Consider the following 23,565-nt stretch of genomic DNA (forward strand, 5'->3'; position numbering starts at 1 on the left):
GGTGTTGTGGGCTACCGTGGTAGTGGTGGTGGTGTTGTCGTGGGCTACCATGGTGATGTCGTAGGCTACCATGGTGTCGTGGGCTACCATGGTGTCGTGGGCTACCATGGTGGTGTGGGCAACCATGGTGGTGGTGTGGGCTACCATGGTGGTGGTGGTGTGGGCTACCATGGTGGTGATGGTGGGGGCTACCATTGTGGTGGTGTGGGCTATCAGGGTGGTGTTGGTGGTGGTGGTGTTGGTGGTGGTGGTGTTGTGGGCTACCATGGTGGTGGAGTTGTTGGCTACCATAGTGGTGTTGTTTTGGGCTACCATGGTGGTGGTGTTGTGGGCTACCGTGGTGGTGGAGTTGTGGACTACCGTGGTGGTGGTGTTGTGGGCTACCGTGGTGGTGGTGTTGTGGGCTACCATGGTGGTGGAGTTGTGGGCTACCATGGTGGTGTCGTGGGCTACCATGGTGTCGTGGGCTACCATGGTGTCGTGGGCTACCATGGTGGTGTGGGCAACCATGGTGGTGGTGTGGGCTACCATGGTGGTGGTGGTGTGGGCTACCATGGTGGTGATGGTGTTGGCTACCATGGTGGTGGTGTGGGCTATCAGGGTGGTGTTGGTGGTGGTGGTGTTGGTGGTGGTGGTGTTGTGGGCTACCGTGGTGGTGGTGTTGTGGGCTACCGTGGTGGTGGAGTTGTGGACTACCGTGGTGCTGGTGTTGTGGGCTACCGTGGTGGTGGAGTTGTGGGCTACCGTGGTGGTGGTGTTGTGGGCTACCATGGTGGTGGAGTTGTGGGCTACCATGGTGGTGGAGTTGTGGGCTTCCATGGTGGTGTGACAGTTAAATTACAGGAGGAGATGGAGTAACAGTTCAAAGGGTTAAAGGTTTATTAACTTAAATTACAGGAGGACCTGGAGTGAAGAATTTCAGTCACATGACTATTAACAGCATCATTACAATGGATAGGTTTCTCTTTTGTTAAGTTTCCCTTTCCGAAAACCTAGCAGGCTAACACCCTAGAGGAGGAATGTATTATGCAAACAGTGCTCATCACACATGATCACTTAGGCACTGGCAGGTAACTGACTTACCTTGTCTAGTTTCCTGTTCCATCTTATTTGTGAATGAAACCTCCATAACAGATAAACTGCTGCACACTATTTGAATTAACTGGTTGGGTTGGTTGGCAAATGCCTGTATTTAGTTTAGCTTGCTGGTGGTTTTGTGGGCTACTGTGATGGTGTTGTGGGCTACCATGGTGGTGGTGGTGGTGTTGTGGGCTACCATGGTGGTGGTGTTGTGAGCTACCATGGTGGTGTTGTGGGCTACCGTGGTGGTGGTGGTGTTGGTGCTGTGGGCTACCATGGTGGTGGAGTTGTGGGCTACCATGCTGGTGGAGTTGTGGGCTACCATGGTGGTGGTGGCGGGCTACCATGGTGGTGGAGTTGTGGGTTACCATGGTGGTGGAGTTCTGGGCTACCATGGTGGTGGAGTTGTGGGCTACCATGATGGTGGAGTTGAGGGCTACCATTCTGGTGGAGTTGTGGGCTACCATGGTGGTGTAAAAGAGAGAAGAGAGAGAGGGAATTAGAGAGAGCATACCTAAATTCACACAGGACACCGGATAAGACAGGAGAAATACTCCAGGTATAACAGACTGACCCTAGCCCCCCGACACATAAACTTTTGCAGCATATATACTAGAGGCTGAAACAGGAGGGGTCGGGAGACACTATGGCCCCGTCCGACGATACCCCCAGACAGGGCCAAACAGGCAGGATATAACCCCACCAACCTTGCCAAAGCACAGCCCCCACACCACTAGAGGGATATATTCAACCACCAACTTACTATCCTGAGACAAGGCAGAGTATAGCCCACAAAGATCTTCCATACGGCACAAACCCGAGGGGGGGCACCAACCCGGACAGGAAGATCACGTTAGTGACTCAACCCACTCAAGTGACCCACCCCTCCTAGGGACAGCATGGAAGAGCACCAGTAAGCCAGTGACTCAGCCCCCGTAATAGGGTTTGAGGCAGAGAATCCCAGTGAAGATAGGGGAACCGGCCAGGCAGAGACAGCAAGTGTGGTTCGTTGATCTAGTGCCTTTCCGTTCACCTTCACACTCCTGGTCCATACTACACTCAATCATAGGACCTACTGAAGAGATGAGTCTTCAAAAAAGACTTAAAGGTTGAGACCAAGTCTGCGTCTCTCACATGGATAAGCAGACCATTCCATAAAAATTTAGCTCTATAGGAGAAAGCCCTGCCTCCAGCTGTTTGCTTAGAAATTCTAGGGTCAGTAAGGAGGCCTGCATCTTGTGACCGTAGCGTACGTGTAGGTATGTACGGCAGGACGGAATTGGAAAGATAGGTAGGAGCAAGCCCATGTAATGCTTTGTAGGTCAGCAGTAAAACCTTGAAATCAGCCCTAGCCTTAACAGGAAGCCAGTGTAGAGAGGCTAGCACTGGAGTAGTATGATCCAATTTTGGGGTTCTAGTAAAGATTGTAGCAGCCGCGTTTAGCACTAACTGAAGTTTATTTAGTGCTTTATCCGGGTAGCCGGAAAGTAGAGCATTGCAGGAGTCTAATCTAGAAGTGACAAAAGCGTGTATTAATTTTTCTGAATCATTTTTGGACAGAAAGTTTCAGATTTTTGCAATGTTACGTAGATGGAAAAAAGCTGTCCTTGAAACAGTCTATATGTTCGTCAAAAGAGAGATCAGGGTCCAGAGTAATGCCGAGGTCCTTCACAGTTTTATTTGAGACGACTGTACAACCATCAAGATGAATTGTCAGATTCAACAGAAGATCTCTTTGTTTCTTGGGACCTAGATCTAGCATCTCTGTTTTGTCCGAGTTTAAAAGTAGAAAACTTGCCGCCATCCACTTCCTTATGGCTGAAACACAGGCTTCCAGGGAGGGCAATTTTGGGGCTTCACCATGTTTCATCGAAATGTACAGCTGTGTATCGTCCGCCTAGCAGTGAAAGTTAACATTATGTTTCCGAATGATATCACCAAGAGTTCAAATATATGGTGAAAACAATAGTGGTCCTAAAACAGAGCCTTGAGGAACAGCAACATTTACAGTTGATTTGTCAGATGACAAATCATCTACAGAGACAAACTTTGTCTGTTTAGTATGTATACTATAGATTTATGTTTCCACATATGGTGGAGAATGCAGGCAACTCAGTAGCTTTGGGTGCCATGGGGTCAAGCGTACGGAGATTGCCATGGAGAAGCTGGTGGCTCAGTTTATCCTCAGCCAGCAGAAGCAACAGGGTCTCCAGGAGCAAGCACTGGAGGAGCAGCACCAACAAAACCTCAGACTGGTAGTGGAGGTAGCCCAGTTGAAGGCAGGGATGGCTCAGGAGTCTAGCCCAAATCAGTTCCTGGTTAAGTTAATGGAGGAAGATGACGTGGAGACGTATTTTTGCAGCTTCGAGAGTGGGCCAGCCTATTGGCACCCTATCTCTCCAGAAGGCCTACTTCGACTTTAACGCCGACCAGGCAGCGAATTATGAGGGACTCAAACGTGAGATCCTGAGCCGTTATTGATTCAGCCTCGCACGCCGTGCACAACTGGCCCTTTGACTCCACCCTCTCCCCACGTGCTCAGATGAGCGACCTGGTGCGCCTGACCAAGTGCTGGCTACTGACCGATGTACCATCCCTCCCGATAATCAATGAGGTCGTCCTGGATTGATACCTTCGGGCTCTGCCATCCTTGATGAAGAAGACGGCGAGCATGCAGAACCCCCAGAACCTGGAGGAATTGCTGACCGCTGTGAAAACTCACCAGAACACCCAGGACCTGCTGAAAGGGACCCGGGCGGAGAAAGTGGATGTGGGGAGGAGGAAGAAAAGCACTGAGAGAGGCGAGGGGCTGATGGGACGGAACCAGCTGAGGCCGTGAAGCAGAAGTGCGACACGAACCGACGACCATGTCCGCTGCTGGACCTAGATCAGAGGTGATGCTATGAGTGTGGCGAGCCAGGTAACCTCAAGTAGAGCTGAACCAGCCAGGACGATGCCATGCCCTCCACATCCCCCAGCTCTGGGGTAACCCGGATGGCGAGTTATGTCACCTCCTGTTGGGCGCACACGAGACGGCCCCTCCAATGGTTCCTGTACGAATCGATGGCGTCGACACCAACGCTCTACTGGACTCCGGTAGCATGGTGGCCCTGGCCCACCCGCAGTGGATCACACAAGAGGTGAAAGACGAAACGGGGGATGAGGACACACAAAGAGGTACCCAACCGTGCTGGTGCGGATAACCACCCCAAGGGGGGAGTGCCAGATGTGCGTGGGACCTGGAGAGGCATGCACGCGAGGTAGGAAGGAGAGGAAAAAGTATGGTTGCCTGCACAACCCATGGCCCACTGTGAGAGGTGTTCACTAGGCCCGAGTCAGACCCAGAGGAGGGAGAAGACCCCGCGCCGGGAAGCGAGCCATCATCCAAGGAGGACCTCAGGCTCTTCTCCACCGCAATCACTTGGCCCCTTGCGTTCTGGAGGTTGGGGTCTTCTAACTGGGCCATCCCAACTGACCTGTGAAAACCCCTCCTTTACCATGTGAACTTCCTGAAGAAGTGGCACGCACGAGAGGCGCTGTGCGTAACGTGGACCTGGCCAAAGCAGAACCAGCCCTCTGTTGAAGTTTCCATGGGGGAAGACCTCAGTCCGACCCAACGATAAGAGGTCAGAGAGTTGGTCCAGTGGAATACGGCCATGTTCTCCGAGGTGCTGGGGTGCACGGATCTCGTGGAACTTCATATCCACACACATCCTGGAGAAAAAGTACGTAAACGGCCATACCAGATATGTGAAGCCCGGAGGGCGGCGGTCCAGCGAAGGGAAGTGACGACAATGCTAGAGATGGAGGTACTGCAGGAGTCCCACAGTGAGTGGTCTAACCCTATAGTGCTGGTACCGAAACAGGATGTAACCGTCTGCTTCTGCATTGACTTCTGGGGCCTGAACGAGGTCAGTAAATTCAAAGCCTACCCCATGCCCCGGGTGGAAGAATTGATCGACCGCTTGGGGAAGGCAAGATACGTCTGGACCCTGGACCTGATGAAGGGGTACTGGCAGGTGTTGCTAGCAGCGGCCTCCCGGGAGAAGACAGCTTTTTCTACCCCGGGGGGGCTATAGCACTACCGGGTTCTTCCTTTCGGGCTCCACGGGGTCCCAATGACCTTTCAGCGACTCATGGACTGTGTCCTGCGCCTGCACAGTGAGTACACGGCTGCTTATTTGGATGAGATAATTGTGCACAGCGACAGTTGGGAGTCCCGTCTCTGTAGGTTACAGGCAGTGGTGGATGCGCTAAAGGATGCGGGGCTGACCTCATACCCCCACAAGTGCAAGCTGGGTTACGCCGAGGTGGACTACCTGGGCTATCAAATCGGGCGGGGAAATGTGAAGTCCCAAGAGAAAAAAATCGCTGCCATTATGGAATGGCCGGTCCCCCAAACCAAGAGGCAGGTGAAGTCGTTCCTGGGGTTAGCAGGCTACTACAGTCGATTTGTACCTAACTTTGCCGCAAAAGCTTTTCCCCTCACAGACCTAACGAAGGCACAACTACCCCAGATGGTGCGATGGACGGAGGACACAGAGGTGGCGTTCCAGGCCCTGAAGGACGCGCGCTATGTTCACACCTGGTACTCGTCACCCCGGACTTCTCAAAACACCTCCTGGTCCAGACAGAAGCGTCTGACACAGAGGTAGGGGCCGTCTTGTCCCAAGAGCAGGAATGGCGAGGAGCATCCCATCATGTATGTCAGCAGGAAGCTCCTCCAGAAGGAGAAGAAGAACTCGATTGTCGAGAAGGAGTGTCTCGCTGTGAAGTGGGCACTGGACACCCTCAAGTAAGTGGAACTTGCTATGCTGTTGTATTATATGATTGTACAGCAAAATCCACTTTAACAAGAGTTACCACTTCATGTGTTTAGTATTTATACTGTAGATATGTGAATTATGATCATATACTGTGGAATTCACTATACTATTGCTTTATATAATTCACTGGTTTTATATAATTCACTATACTATGGCTTTATATAATTTCGGGCTTTACACTATGGTGTTATATGCAGTGCATTTGGAAAGTATTCAGACTCATTCACTTTTTCCACATTTTGTTACGTTACAGCCACATTCTAAAAATATATATATTTTTTTACACTCATCAATCTACACACAATACCTCATAATGACAAAGCGAACACAGGATTTTAGAAAGTTTGCAAATTTATATAAAAATATAAAAAACAGAAATACCTTATTTAAATAAATATTCCGACCCTTTTCTATGAGATTCTAAAATGAGCTCAGGTGCATCCTGCTCAGGTGCAACATTTTATTTCCTCCATCTTTAAATTATGGGGCTTTTGGCATCTGGCACTCACTAGGCCTCTCCTCACTAGCCCAATTATTCTTTGATGATACATTTGCCTCTTTTGCTCAGATACAGGAAAAGTTCAACCTCCCACAATCCCACTTTTTCCGCTATCTCCAGACTAGGAACTTTGTCAGAGCTAACACACCTGAATTTCCCCATAGGCCTGCGAATACAGCTATAGAGAGCGTCTTTGAGCTGAACAAGCTTCCTAGGGGCGCAATTTCAGATGTATATGCAATCATTAATGACTTTCAGAACCCTGGGAATCTGTGCTGCACAGAGTGCATTCGTCCTCTTTTAGCACTAGACACAGTCTCCTTCAATTCAAGATGGTTCACCGTATCCACTGGTCCGGGGCCAAACTGGGAAGAACATCATCTGATTTTGATCCTACCTGTGTCCCATGTAAAACGGAACCAGCCACACTGTCTCATATGTTTTGGGGCTGTCACAAACTGTCAGGTTTCTAGGAATTAATATTTAAATGTTTCTCTGATATATATGACACTGTTATGGATCCGCCTCCCCTTACAGCCCTTTTTGGAGTACGGCCCATAGGTACCCCCCTGTCAAGAATCCAGTTGGACACTGTTGCTCTTTTAGCTAGACGGCTAATACTACAGAACTGGAAGATGGCAGCTCCCCCATCTTATAAATATTGGGTGGGAGATGTGTTGTGCTCTCTGAAACTAGAAAAAAATGTAATTCAATACACATGGGAACCCCAAACTGTTTTATGAGGCCTGGGCTCCATTCCGGTATTACTTTAAACTGTCCATCCTCTGATGTCATTCATAATAAAACAAAAATAAATCTGTATTTGACTCCCCTGTGACTGAAGGGTTGGATGAGCATTTCTTTGTGTTTTTTTGGGTGGGGACATTAAAGTTGATGATGTGCTTATTGACTGTGACCTGCGAATGCCTTGTTTATCTTGCCCGGTCAGAGACTAAAATGTGAGCTTGTTTTGCCCTGGTTTTTATTTATTTTTATTTTGTTCATGCTTACATAAAGCTAGCTCAAAGAGAGTGGTACCCTTCCTTAATACCCTCAGTCTTCCTTTCTGCTAACTCATTGTAGCTAACTCCTGCTCCAATGATGCATTAACACCTAATTGAGTATTGCTCATAAGGTGCATTTTCAGCACCAACTAACCCCCACCTCCTGCCTGGCTGTTCTGACCTCCAATTCCAATTCAAGCTAGAAACCTTAGTGTATTCCAGTACTACACTACTTTAATCCCCCTTTAATATTTCACAATGGTTATTTCACAATGTTTTCAACTTTCACAATATTTAACCTTTAATGATAATTTCAATAAACTTCAGTCCCAATTAATTTCTTCTCCTTTGTCTTATTTTCTTTAAATAAATGTAAATTCTCTTATCGATGTTCATTCTTCTTTATGCTCTGTGTGTGAATGAAAGTGGAACTACTATTGACAGAGGGCATGGGTAGGAAGGCCCCACTTACACACACACACACACACACACACACACACACACACACACACACACACACACACACACACACACACACACACACACACAGAGGAAATGATATGAAGATGTATAGTGGTCCGTATATAGTGGTCCCTATATTTACAACTTGACAGAGCTTTGTTAAATCTTTCCTTCCTCTTGCAGTGGGACATTGGGACTTCAGCACAACCTCCTCCAGTACCATCATCATCCTCTTCCTCCTCCAGTGCCAGAATCTGCAGAGGGGCCGTCAGGTTGTCCAGTGGCCTCAGTTTCCTGGGAGTTGAGTATGGCTTCCAGCATGGCTCTGTACAGCTGCCCAGAGGAAGGGTCTTCCATCAGGAGAGAATCCGGGGTCACCACCCCTCTCAGTTTGCCCACAAGCTGGTGCACCAGAGTTCCCCTGTACAGCCTAGACTCCAACAGGGAAACAACAGAGGGTTGAATTAGCTGTGTTGCTGCTGGGCTAGAATAAAATGTAAAGGAACACCACTGGTCTACTCTAGAGGTTAGAGGTTAGCGGTTAGGGTTGTTTTAGGAAGTGACACGTTACCATGCAATCTGAGGCTCAGATAGAGGGAAGCATAGCAGTTGGTTCAGGTCAAGGCAATCCCTCATGCAGCGCTGCCATTGGCTATAGGCGTGGGCCACAGCCAGGTCTAGACTCCTAGCACCTCTCTGAATCAGCCCTCTCAGCCTCCCCAACACTGGTCCCTCCTCTATAAACCCTGATACACAAAAAGGAGAGGAGTCATTGGCTGCACTTCACGGACTTTATTTATACATTCTAAGTTGTGTGTGCCTGTATGTGTGTGTTTCCGTTCATATTCTGGTCCATACCTCTCTGGCTCTTCCTCTGTCTGCAGAGCTCTCCATACACCAGTCCTAGTAGCAGGGCCTGCAGGAGACGATGGTCTGGTTGGAGATGGGCGTGCCTCAGCCAGTAGTAGGTAACAGCCACAGGAAGTCCCAGATGAGATGGGAGACCATTCAAAGTGGACTGGGACACACCAAGGGTTTCCAAAAACACCTCAAGCCGCACTGAATGTGGAGCCTAAGAAACAGAACAAGAGAATGAGAATTAATTACAGAATCAACAGCAACAATTATACCTGATATACTACATCACATGTATACATACCTGATATACTATATCACATGTATACATACCTGATATACTGTATACTATATCACAAGTATACATACCTGATATACTGTATACTATATCACATGTATACATACCTGATATACTGTATACTATATCACATGTATACATACCTGATATACTGTATACTATATCACATGTATACATACCTGATATACTATATCACATGTATACATACCTGATATACTATATCACATGTATACATACCTGATATACTATATCACATGTATACATACCTGATATACTATATCACATGTATACATACCTGATATACTATATCACATGTATACATACCTGATATACTATATCACATGTATACATACCTGATATACTATATCACATGTATACATACCTGATATACTGTATACTATATCACATGTATACATACCTGATATACTGTATACTATATCACATGTATACATACCTGATATACTATATCACATGTATACATACCTGATATACTATATCACATGTATACATACCTGATATACTGTATACTATATCACATGTATACATACCTGATATACTATATCACATGTATACATACCTGATATACTATATCACATGTATGCATACCTGATATACTATATCACATGTATACATACCTGATATACTATATCACATGTATACATACCTGAAATACTGTATCACATGTATACATACCTTATATACTATATCACATGTATACATACCTGATATACTATATCACATGTATACATACCTGATATACTATATCACATGTATACATACCTGATATACTATATCACATGTATACATACCTGATATACTGAATCACATGTATACATACCTGATATACTATATCACATCTATACATACCTGATATACTATATCACATGTATACATACCTGATATACTGTATCACATGTATACATACCTGATATACTATATCACATGTATACATACCTGATATACTGTATACTAGATCACATGTATACATACCTGATATACTGTATCACATGTATACATACCTGATATACTATATCACATGTATACATACCTGATATACTATATCACATGTATACATACCTGATATACTGTATACTATATCACATGTATACATACCTGATATACTATATCACATGTATACATACCTGATATACTATATCACATGTATACATACCTGATATACTATATCACATGTATACATACCTGATATACTGTATCACATGTATACATACCTGAAATACTATATCACATGTATACATACCTGATATACTATATCACATGTATACATACCTGATATACTGTATCACATGTATACATACCTGATATACTGTATCACATGTATACATACCTGATATACTATATCACATGTATACATACCTGATATACTATATCACATGTATACATACCTGATATACTGTATCACATGTATACATACCTGATATACTATATCACATGTATACATACCTGATATACTATATCACATGTATACATACCTGATATACTGTATCACATGTATACATACCTGATATACTATATCACATGTCTACATACCTGATATACTGTATACTAGATCACATGTATACATACCTGATATACTGTATCACATGTATACATACCTGATATACTATATCACATGTATACATACCTGATATACTGTATACTAGATCACATGTATACATACCTGATATACTGTATCACATGTATACATACCTGATATACTATATCACATGTATACATACCTGATATACTGTATACTAGATCACATGTATACATACCTGATATACTATATCACATGTATACATACCTGATATACTGAATCACATGTATACATACCCGATATACTATATCACATGTATACATACCTGATATACTATCACATGTATACATACCTGATATACTGTATCACATGTATACATACCTGATATACTATATCACATGTATACATACCTGATATACTGTATACTAGATCACATGTATACATACCTGATATACTGTATCACATGTATACATACCTGATATACTATATCACATGTATACATACCTGATATACTGTATACTATATCACATGTATACATACCTGATATACTATATCACATGTATACATACCTGATATACTATATCACATGTATACATACCTGATATACTATATCACATGTATACATACCTGATATACTGTATCACATGTATACATACCTGATATACTGTATCACATGTATACATACCTGATATACTATATCACATGTATACATACCTGATATACTATATCACATGTATACATACCTGATATACTGTATCACATGTATACATACCTGATATACTATATCACATGTATACATACCTGATATACTATATCACATGTATACATACCTGATATACTATATCACATGTATACATACCTGATATACTGTATCACATGTATACATACCTGATATACTATATCACATGTATACATACCTGATATACTGTATACTAGATCACATGTAAACATACCTGATATACTGTATCACATGTATACATACCTGATATACTATATCACATGTATACATACCTGATATACTGTATACTAGATCACATGTATACATACCTGATATACTGTATCACATGTATACATACCTGATATACTATATCACATGTATACATACCCGATATACTGTATACTAGATCACATGTATACATACCTGATATACTATATCACATGTATACATACCTGATATACTGTATCACATGTATACATACCTGATATACTATATCACATGTATACATACCTGATATACTATATCACATGTATACATACCTGATATACTGTATCACATGTATACATACCTGATATACTATATCACATGTATACATACCTGATATACTATATCACATGTATACATACCTGATATACTATATCACATGTATACATACCTGATATACTGTATCACATGTATACATACCTGATATACTATATCACATGTATACATACCTGATATACTGTATACTAGATCACATGTAAACATACCTGATATACTGTATCACATGTATACATACCTGATATACTATATCACATGTATACATACCTGATATACTGTATACTAGATCACATGTATACATACCTGATATACTGTATCACATGTATACATACCTGATATACTATATCACATGTATACATACCCGATATACTGTATACTAGATCACATGTATACATACCTGATATACTATATCACATGTATACATACCTGATATACTATATCACATGTATACATACCTGATATACTATATCACATGTATACATACCTGATATACTATATCACATGTATACATACCTGATATACTGTCTACTATATCACATGTATACATACCTGATATACTATATCACATGTATACATACCTGATATACTATATCACATGTATACATACCTGATATACTGTATCACATGTATACATACCTGATATACTGTATCACATGTATACATACCTGATATACTATATCACATGTATACATACCTGATATACTGTATCACATGTATACATACCTGATATACTATATCACATGTATACATACCTGATATACTGTATACTATATCACATGTATACATACCTGATATACTGTCTACTATATCACATGTCTACATACCTGATATACTATATCACATGTCTACATACCTGATATACTGTATACTATATCACATGTATACATACCTGATATACTGTATACTATATCACATGTCTACATACCTGATATACTGTATACTATATCACATGTATACATACCTGATATACTGTATACTATATCACATGTATACATACCTGATATACTGTATACTATATCACATGTATACATACCTGATATACTGTATACTATATCACATGTCTACATACCTGATATACTGTATACTATATCACATGTCTACATACCTGATTCAGCATGTCTAGCTGCATTTGTTGTGCAGCTCTGGGCAGGATGGCTTTAACCATGCTGCTGGTCAGGTTAATGCCTTCCCTGTCATACTCCTTCACTTCCCTCCTCTCACCCAGCAGCAGCCCGAAGACTACCTGCCGTATGGGCCGAGAGGTGTTGTTCCCACTGGGGAAGCTGTGATCTTCCACTTGGACACCCTGTATCACTGGCCTCAGCTGCAGAATGTATATTATGCAGGAGGGAAGTGTACCCTTCATCAACGGCAGCAGGGTCCAGTCTGGAAGGACACTCAGATGGTCTGGGAGATGCCCGGGATCAGGAGCCTTGCCTTTAATGAAGAACTTCTCCAGGCAACTGAGTGTAAGCTGGTACACTTTTATGCCCCGAGAGAGGGCCTGGAGGGCAGCATCCATGTTGTGTTGGTTGTTCCTAGAAACGATGAGACTGGGCACATTGTCCAAGGCCTCCTGCTGCTCCTGGAAACTGCCCAGCCATTTCAGCAACTTGTTGAAAAAGACAACCCCTTCCCAAGCACAAAATAACAAACATGTACAGTTTACATCAGACATTTACATACACCTCAGCCAAATACATTTAAACTCACTTTTTCACAATTCCTGACATTTAATCCTAGTAAAGATTCCCTGTATTGTAGCCGTCATCAATTATTGAAGCGATCCTCGAGCCACCTTACAATTCCCACTGTTACGAACCGGCTCAGAGTTCGCAACAAAAGGGAGACAACGTGGAGACAAGGAGTATCAAAAATATATATTTATTAGATACCATAACTAGCACAACCAAAAACAAAGTGTCTGCATGGAGAGAGTCTCTACAAAGACTGTGGAAGAGGTGTCTTTATCCTGGGACACACCCGAGCCCAGGTGTTTCCCATCTAGCTGACGACCCTTCCAACTCCGCCCACCGGCATCCTAATAAGGAACAAGAGCAAAGAGAGAAAATACAGCAGACAGAGCGGGAGGGTCGTCACACCACCAAGTGGGTTAACCCTGTTGGCACGATGCGTAGAGTGTTTGCCTTTCACGCCAGCTACCTGGGTTCGCCCCACCATTCACTACAGTATTATATATATATATATATTTTTTTTTAAAAACTTTTTATTTTATTTTATTTTATTTTTTAAACTAGGCAAGTCAGTTCAGAACAAATTCTTATTTACAATGACGGCCTAAGAACTGGGTTAACTGTGTGGCTCAGTTGGTAGAGCATGGTGTTTGCAACGCCAGGGTTGTGGGTTCGATTCCCACGGGGGACCAATACGGAGAAAAAAGTATGAAATGTATGAAATATATGCATTCACTACTGTAAGTCGCTCTGGATAAGAGCGTCTGCTAAATGACTACAATGTAAATGTTAACTGCCTTGTTCAGGGGCAGAACGACAGATTTTTATCATGTCAGCTCGGGAATTCGATCTAGCAAGCTTTCGATTACTGGCCCATCACTCTAACCACTAGGCTACCTGCCGCCCTAAATGCCTCTGTAGTAGTAATATATACTTCGGTATACAAGTAATTTGTTCTAACTTACTTGGCCTTCGATTGGGTTCCATCGGCAGCTTGTCTTCCCACCTAATGGGAAAGCCCATCTTATCCAAGTTGACATAGTCGTTTCCTACGATGGCAGCGAAGACTGGGAGAAGCTTTCTGTTGATGTTGAAGTGTCTGCAGAAGCTTGTTGGGGTGTACCGCTTGCAGGGGATGTAATTTTGAGAACTCCAGCGTTGCGTCGATGCGTTCTGCCACTTAAAATGGGAGATGGGCAGATATCCTGCCTGGATGTCAAAAATATAAAAGTCACTGTCATAGGACAGGACCGGACAGTTCCACCTTTGAGCCAAGGAGGCTATTTCTTGGTCTGCTTCAAAGATGCACTGTGCGAATGGCACCTTCAGGCTGGAGAGGACCTGTTTGAAGACTTGTTTGACGAGGGTTGGTATTATTCTGTCCCCCTGAAGCCCCTTGGACAAGTTGTTGGCTGTGTTGAGCGTTGATTGAACTCGGTGGAGGAGAGTTTCAAACTTTTTATCGGAAAAGTCAGAGCCTCCATCTATGACCACATAAGGCTCAATGCCACAATCTCTCAGAGCCTTAAAGAACTTGCAGACCTGGTTCTCAAAATCATCATAATCCCCTCCATGCTGCTGATCCACACATGGGTTAAAATAAAGAGAGTGGTAAAGATTAGAACCATCTATGACCAGCTTGCTGTTTCTGAAGTGATAATCTGTTAAAATCGCTCCATGATCATCTATGAACCTGGTTAAACCCTTGATACCCATGATGTGCTCCTTCTAGGATGTGATGTCTTTCTAAGTAAAGAGTTTCTGTCACAGGACTATTTATAGCGTCATTACAATGGACTAGTTTCCATTTAGTTAAGTTTCTCTTTCCATACGTCATATGTCCCTCATGATCTCTTTATGGTCACTTCACCTGATGCTGAGTAGATCTAGACAAGTTAATGGGATCATTGTTATTGAAATCCACTATGAAAATAATACAATCAGAAATGGGCTACCATGGTGGTGGTGGAGTTGGTGGTGGTGGTGGTGGTGGTGGTGTGGGAGGTTACCATGGTGGTGGTGGTGGTGGTGGTGTTGGCTACCGTGGTGGTGGTGGTGGTGGTGTAGGTTACCATGCTGGTGGTGTTGGCTACCGTGGTGGTGGTGGTGGTGGTGTGGGCTACCATGGTGGTGGTGTTGGTGTTGGTGTGGGAGGTTACCATGGTGGTGGTGGTGTAGGTTACCATGGTGGTGGTGTGGGCTACCGTGGTGGTGGTGGTGTTGGTAACCATGGTGGTGGTGGTGTTGGCTACTGTGGTGGTGGTGGTGGTGGGGTTGGCTACTGTGGTGGTGGTGTGGGCTAACATGTTGGTGGTGGTGGTGTGGGTAACCATGGTGGTGGTGGTGTTGGCTACTGTGGTGGTGGTGGTGGCTACTGTGGTGGTGGTGTAGGTTACCATGGTGGTGGTGTTGGCTACAAGTGGTGGTGGTGGTGTTGGTGTGGGCTAACATGTTGGTGGTGGTGGTGGTGCTGGTGGTGATGTGGGCTACTATGGTGGTGTGACAGTTAAATTACAGGAGGTAGAGTAACGGGTCAAAGGGTTAAAGGTTTATTAACTTAAATTACAGGAGGACCTGGAGTGAAGAGTTTCAGTCACATGACTATTTACAGCATCATTACAATGGATGGGTTTCTCTTTTGTTAAGTTTCCCTTTCCGAAAAACCTAGCAGGCTAACACCCTACAGGAGGATTAATTATGCAAACAGTGGTCATCACACATGATCCCCTTGTTTAGTTTACTGTTCCAGTGTATTTGGAAATGAAACCTCCATAACAGATACACTTCTGCACACTATTTGTATAAACTGGTTGGGTTGGTTGGCAAATGCCTGTATTTAGTTTAGCTTGCTGATGGTGGTGTGGGCTTCTGTGGTGGTGGTGGTGGTGGTGGTGGTGGTGGTGGTGTGGGCTACTGTGGTGGTGGTGTTGTGTGCTACCGTGGTGGTGGTGTTGGTGGTGGGCTACTGTGGTGGTGAAGTTGTGGGCTACTATGGTGGTGGAGTTGTGGCCTACTGTGGTGGTGGAGTTGTGGGCTACTATGGTGGTGGTGGTGGTGGTGGGCTACCATGTTGGTGGAGTTGTGGGCTACCATGGTGGTGGTGGTGGTGGTGTTGTGGGCTACTATGGTGGTGGTGGTGTGGGCTACCATGGTGGTGGTGGTGGGCTACCATGGTGGTGGAGTTGTGGCCTACTGTGGTGGTGGTGCTGTGGGCTACTGTGGTTGTGGTGGTGATGGTGTGGGCTACCGTGGTGGTGGAGTTGTGGGCTACCATGGTGGTGGAGTTGTGGGCTACCATGGTGGTGGAGTTGTGGGCTACCATGATGGTGGTGCTGTGGAGTACTGTGGTGGTGGAGTTGTGGGATACCATGGTGGTGGTGGTGGTGTTGGTGTGGGCTACCATGTTGGTGGAGTTGTGGGCTACCATGTTGGTGGAGTTGTGGGCTACCATGGTGGTGGAATTGTGGGCTACCATGGTGTTGGAGTTGTGGGCTACCATGGTGGTGGAGTTGTGGGCTACCAGGGTCGTGGTGGTGCAGTTGGTGTGGGCTACCATGTTGGTGGTGGTGGTGCTGGTGATGTGGGCTACTGTGCTGGTGTGAGAGAGAGAAGAGAGAATTAGAGAGATCATACTTAAATTCACACAGGACACCGGATAAGACATGAGAAATACATCAGGTATAACAGACTGACCCTAGCTCCCCGACACATAAACTATTGCAGCATAAATATTGGAGGCAGAAACAGGAGGGGTCGGGAGACACTATGGCCCCTTCCGACAATACCCCCGGACAGGGCCAAACAGGCAGATCATTACCCCACCCACTTACTATCCTGAGACAAGGCAGAGTATAGCCCACAAAGATCTTCCATACGGCACGAACCCGAGGGGGGGCACCAACCCGGACAGGAAGATCACGTTAGTGACTCAACCCACTCAAGTGACCCACCCCTCCTTTGGACGGCATGAAAGAGCACCAGTAAGCCAGTGACTCAGCCCCTGTAATAGGGTTTGAGGCAGAGAATCCCAGTGGAGAGAGGGGAACCGGCCAGGCAGAGACAGCAAGGGCAGTTTGTTGCTCCAGTGCCTTTCCATTCACCTTCACACTCCTGGACCAGACTGCACTCAATCATAGGACCTACAGAAGAGATGAGTCTTCAATAAAGACTTAAAGGTCGAGACCAAGTCTGTGTCTCTCACATGGATAAGCAGACCATTCCATAAAAATGGAGCTCTTTAGGAGAAAGCCCTGCCTCCAGCTGTTTGCTTAGAAATTCTAGGGTCAGTAATGAGGCCTGCATCTTGTGACCGTAGCCTACGTGTAGGTATGTATGGCAGGACGGAATTGGAAAGATAGGTAGGAGCAAGCCCATGTAATGCTTTGTAGGTCAGCAGTAAAACCTTGAAATCAGCCCTTGCCTTAACAGGAAGCCAGTGTAGAGAGGCTAGCACTGGAGTAATATGATCACATTTTGGGGTTCTAGTCAAGATTCTAGCAGCCGTGTTTAGCACTAACTGAAGTTTATTTAGTTCTTTATCCGGGTAGCTGGAGAGTAGAGCATTGCAGTAGTCTAATCTAGAAGTGACAAAAGCATGGATTCATTTTTCTGCATCATTTTTGGACAGAAAGTTTCAGATTTTTACAATGTTACGTAGATGGAAAAAAGCTGTCCTTGAAACAGTCTTGATATGTTCGTCAAAAGAGAGATCAGGGTCCAGAGTAACGCCGAGGTCCTTCACAGTTTTATTTGAGACGACTGTACAACTATCAAGATTAATTTTCAGTCTCAACAGAAGATCAACAGAAGATCTCTTTGTTTCTTGGGACCTAGAACTAGCATCTCTGTTTTCATCAATGTGTCAAGAGATATAGTATTAAAACACTTGAGTGTCTCCCTTGATCCTAGGTCCTGGCAGTGTTGTGCAGACTCAGGACAACTGAGCTTTGGAAAAATATACAGATTTAAAGAGGACTCCGTAATTTGCTTTCTAATGATCATGATATTTTTGTCAAAGAAGTTCATGAATTTATCCCTGCTGAAGTGAAAGCCATCCTCTCTTGGGGAATGCTGCTTTTTAGTTAGCTTTGCGACAGTATCAAAAATACATTTTGGATTGTTGTTATTTTCCTCAAATGAGTTGGAAAAATAGGCTGATCGAGCAGCAGTGAGGGCTCTTCGATACTGTCTTTCCAAGCTAGTCGGAAGACTTCCAGTTTGGTGTAGTTCCATTTCTGTTCCAATTTTCTGGAAGCTTACTTCAGGGCTCGGGTATTTTCTGTATAACAGGGAGCTAGTTTCTTACGATATATGTTTTTAGGGGTGCATCTGCATCTAGGATATTACGCAAGGTTAAATTGAGTTCCTCAGTTAGGTGGTTAACTGATTTTTGTACTCTGACGTCCTTGGGTAGGTCGAGGGAGTCTGGAAGGGCATCTAGGAATCTTTGGGTTGTCTGAGAATTTATAGCACAGCTTTTGATGATCCTTGGTTGGGGTCTGAGCAGATTTTTTATTTTTACCTTTCTTTAACTAGGCAAGTCAGTTAAGAACAAATTCTTATTTTAAATGATGGCCTAGGAACAGTGGGTTAACTGCCTTGTTCAGGGGCAGAATGACAGATTTGTAGCTTGTCAGCTTGGGGATTTGAACTTGCAACCTTTTGGTTACTAGTCCAACACTCTAGCCACTCGGCTACGCTGCCGCCCCTATTATTTGTTGCGATTATTTTTTGCGATTGCAAACGTAATTAAATGGTGGTCCGATAGTCCAGGATTATGAGGAAAAATATTAAGATCCACAACATTTATCCCATGGGACAAAACTAGGTCCAGAGTATGACTGTGGCAGTGAGTAGGTCTGGAGACATGTTGTACAAAACCCACTGAGTCGATGATGGCTCCGAAAGCCTTTTGGAGTGGGTCTGTGTTGTGGGCTAACGTGGTGTTGGTAGTGGTGGTGGTGTGGACTACCATGGTGTTGGTGGTGTGGCCTACCATGGTGGTAGTGGTGTGGGCTACCATGGTGGTGGTGGGGGTGTTGTGGGGGACACAGAGTAACAGGTCAAAGGGTTAAAAGTTTATTAACTTTAATTACAGGAGGACATGGAGTGAAGAGTTTCAGTCACATGACTATTTACAGCATCATTACAATGGATGTGTTTCTCTTTTGTTAAGTTTCCGAAAACCTAGCAGGCTAACACCCTAGAGGAGGCATGTATTATGCAAACAGTGGTTATCACACATGATCACTTAGGCATTGGCAGGTAAATTACTTACCTTGTCTAGTTTTCTGTTCCATTGTATTTGGAAATGAAACCTCCATAACTGATATTCTGCTGCACACTATTTAAACAAAATGTTGGGTTGGTTGGAAAAGGCCTGCATTTAGTTTAGATTAATGGTGGTGTCGTTGGTGATGTGGTGGTGGTGGTGTGGGCTACCGTGGTGGTGATGGTGGTGTGGGGTACCGTGGTGGTGGTGGTGGTGGTGATGGTGGTTTGGGGTACCGTGGTGGTGGTGTGGTGGTGGTGATGGTGGTGTGGGCTACTGTGGTGGTGTTGGTGGTGCGGGCTACCATGGTGGTGGTGTGGGCTACTGTGGTGGTGGGGGTGGTGCGGGCTACCTTGGTGGGTGTGGTGTGGGATACCATGGTGGTGGTGGTGTGGGATACCATGGTGGTAGTGGTGGTGTGGGCTACCATGGTGGTGGTGTGGGCTACCATGGTGGTGGTGGTGTGGGATACCATGGTGGTGGTGGTGGTGGTGTGGCCTACCATGGTGGTGGTGGTGGTGTGGCCTACCATGGTGGTGGTGTGGACTACCATGGTGTTGGTGGTGTGGCCTACCATGGTGGTAGTGGTGTGGGCTACCATGGTGGTGGTGGGGGTGTTGTGGGGGACACAGAGTAACAGGTCAAAGGGTTAAAAGTTTATTAACTTAAATTACAGGAGGGCATGGAGTGAAGAATTTCAGTCACATGACTATTTACAGCATCATTACAATGGATGGGTTTCTCTTTTGTTAAGTTTCCCTTTCTGAAAACCTAGCAGGCTAACGCCCTACAGGAGGATTAATTATGCAAACAGTGGTCATCACACATGATCACTTAGGCACTGGCAGGTAACTGACTTACCTTGTCTAGTTTTCTGTTCCATTGTATTTGGAAATGAAACCTCCATAACTGATATTCTGATGCACACTATTTAAACAAAATGTTGGGTTGGTTGGAAAAGGCCTGCATTTAGTTTAGATTAATGGTGGTGTTGTTGGTGATGTGGTGGTGTTGGTGTGGGCTACCGTGGTGGTGGTGGTGATGGTGGTTTGGGGTACCGTGGTGGTGGTGTGGTGGTGGTGATGGTGGTGTGGGCTACTGTGGAGGTGTTGGTGGTGCGGGTTACCATGGTGGTGGTGCGGGCTACTGTGGTGGTGGGGGTGGTGTGGGCTACCATGGTGGTGGTGCGGGCTACCATGGTGGTGGGGGTGGTGCGGGCTACCATGGTGGTGGGGTTGTTTGGGCTACCATGGTGCTGGTGCGGGCTTCCATGGTGGTGGTGGTGGTGTGGCCTACCATGGTGCTGGTGGTGATGGTGTGGGCTACCGTGGTGGTGTTGTGGGCTACCATGGTGGTGGTGGTGGTGTGGCCTACCATGGTGGTGGTGGTTATGTGGGCTACCGTGGTGGTGGTGGTGGTGTGGGCTACCATAGTGGTGGTGGTATGGGCTACCGTGGTGGTGGTGGTGTGGGCTACCATGGTGGTGGTGGTGTGGGCTACCGTGGTGTTGGTGTGGGCTACTGTGATGGTGGTGGTGTGGGCTACCATGATGATGGTGGTGGTGGTATTAGCTTCCATGGTGGTGCTGTGGGCTACCGTGGTGGTGGTGGTGTGGGCTACCATGGTGGTGGTGCGTGCTACCATGGTGGTGGTGGTGGATGTGGTGTGGGCTACCATGGTGGTGGTGGTGTTGTGGGCTACCATGGTGGTGGTGGTGTGGGCTACCATGGTGGTTGTGATGGTGCGGTCTACCATGTTGGTGGTGTGGGCTACCATGGTGGTGGTGCGTGCTACCATGGTGGTGGTGGTGGATGTGGTGTGGGCTACCATGGTGGTGGTGGTGTTGTGGGCTACCATGGTGGTGGTGGTGTGGGCTACCATGGTGGTTGTGATGGTGCGGGCTACCATGTTGGTGGTGTGGGCTACCATAGTGGTGGGGGTGTTGTGGGCTACCATGGTGGTGTTGGTGGTGGTGTGGCCTACCATTGTGGTGGGGGTGTTGTGGGCTACCATGGTGGTGGTGGTGCAGGCTGCCATGGTGGTGGTGGTGGTGTGTCCTACCATGGTGGTGGTGTGGGCTACCATGGTGGTGGTGGTGGTGCGGGCTACCATGGTGGTGGTGCAGCCTGCACTATGATGTCTTAAGTGAAGTGAAGAGCTTCAGTCACAGGACTATTTTTAACATCTTTACCATTTCTATTTGGAAAGGGCAGTGATGGGGATATTAGTATGGACTCACCAGATGGGTGGCAGCAACAGAATGAACGTCAGTGGCCTGTTAGTGATTTCAGATGTAAATTCTAACTAGTCATGTTGTAATGTAGTAGTAACGTCATGGTTTACTGAATGTCTTTTACTGTGTTGAATCTTACCCTAAACATGACCATCTGTGAAAATAGCTTCCCTAAATTCCTTTTAAAATACAACCACTAACATTAAACCAGACTTCATCCCTGCTGGACCTAAAGCTACACCTTGGTGGACCTAAAGCTACACCCTACTGAATCTAAAGCTACACCCTACTGGACCTAAAGCTACACCCTACTGGACCTAAAGCTACACCCTACTGGACCTAAAGCTACACCCTACTGGACCTAAAGCTACACCCTACTGGACCTAAAGCTACACCCTACTGGATCTAAAGCTACACCCTACTGGATCTAAAGCTACACCCTACTGGACCTAAAGCTACACCCTACTGGACCTAAAGCTACACCCTACTGGACCTAAAGCTACACCCTACTGGACCTAAAGCTACACCCTACTGGATCTAAAGCTACGCCCTACTGGACCTAAAGCTACGCCCTGCTGGACCTAAAGCTACGCCCTACTGGACCTAAAGCTACACCCTACTGGACCTAAAGCTACGCCCTACTGGATCTAAAGCTACGCCCTGCTGGACTTAAAGCTACACCCTACTGGACCTAAAGCTACACCCTACTGGACCTAAAGCTACGCCCTACTGGATCTAAAGCTACGCCCTGCTGGACCTAAAGCTACACCCTACTGGACCTAAAGCTACGCCCTACTGGACCTAAAGCTACACCCTACTAGACCTAAAGCTACACCCTACTGGATCTAAAGCTACGCCCTGCTGGACTTAAAGCTACACCCTACTGGACCTAAAGCTACACCCTACTAGACCTAAAGCTACACCCTACTGGACCTAAAGCTACACCCTGCTGGACCGAAAGCTACACCCTACAGGACTTAATGCTACACCCTACTGGACCTAAAGCTACACCCTACTGGACCTAAAGCTACACCCTGCTGGACCTAAAGCTACACCCTACTGGAGGAATCAACTGGGCAAGTTAGCATTTCTTTTAGCATTACCCAGTTATAACCTACTGTAATAGTTGTCGTCGGGGATAGAGGACCAAAACGCAGCAGGAATGTGGATGCTCATCTTGTTATTTATTTAAAATAAAGAGAACACCAAAATAACAAAACGAAGAACGCACGAACAACAAAACAGTCTTGTCAAGCTCACACAGGCAAAACAAGAAACAACCTCCCACAAATCACAAGCACACCCTAATATATAGGACTCTCAATCAAAGGCAACTAGACAACCCCTGCCTTCAATTGAGAGTCCACACCCCAATTAACTACACATAGAAACAGACTAACTAGAAAGAACATAGAAATAGACTAACATATAGCAGTGACCAAAAACCCCGGAAATAATGAATCAAACACCCCACTACATAAACCATCACCCCGACACACATAAACAAAATACCCTCTGCCACGTCCTGACCAAACTACAATAGCAAATCAT

At 45.4% G+C, this 23,565-nt stretch overlaps 1 protein-coding gene across 1 annotated transcript; it reads right to left on the reverse strand.

The window, feature by feature from the left end:
• Positions 1-7,468: 7,468 nt before the first annotated feature.
• LOC115190620 (protein asteroid homolog 1-like) lies at positions 7,469-20,910 on the reverse strand. The gene is made up of 7 exons (XM_029748795.1): positions 20,840-20,910; positions 17,007-17,103; positions 14,476-15,088; positions 12,922-13,448; positions 8,730-8,943; positions 8,443-8,617; positions 7,469-8,301 (listed from the first exon to the last, which is right to left on the reverse strand). The coding sequence occupies exons 1-7, from the start codon at positions 20,908-20,910 to the stop codon at positions 8,097-8,099; spliced, it is 1,902 nt and encodes a 633-aa protein (XP_029604655.1). The 3' UTR covers positions 7,469-8,096.
• Positions 20,911-23,565: the final 2,655 nt, after the last annotated feature.

The sequence above is a fragment of the Salmo trutta genome, unplaced genomic scaffold (assembly GCF_901001165.1).
Source record: "Salmo trutta unplaced genomic scaffold, fSalTru1.1, whole genome shotgun sequence".
Classification (NCBI taxonomy): Eukaryota; Metazoa; Chordata; class Actinopteri; order Salmoniformes; family Salmonidae; genus Salmo; species Salmo trutta.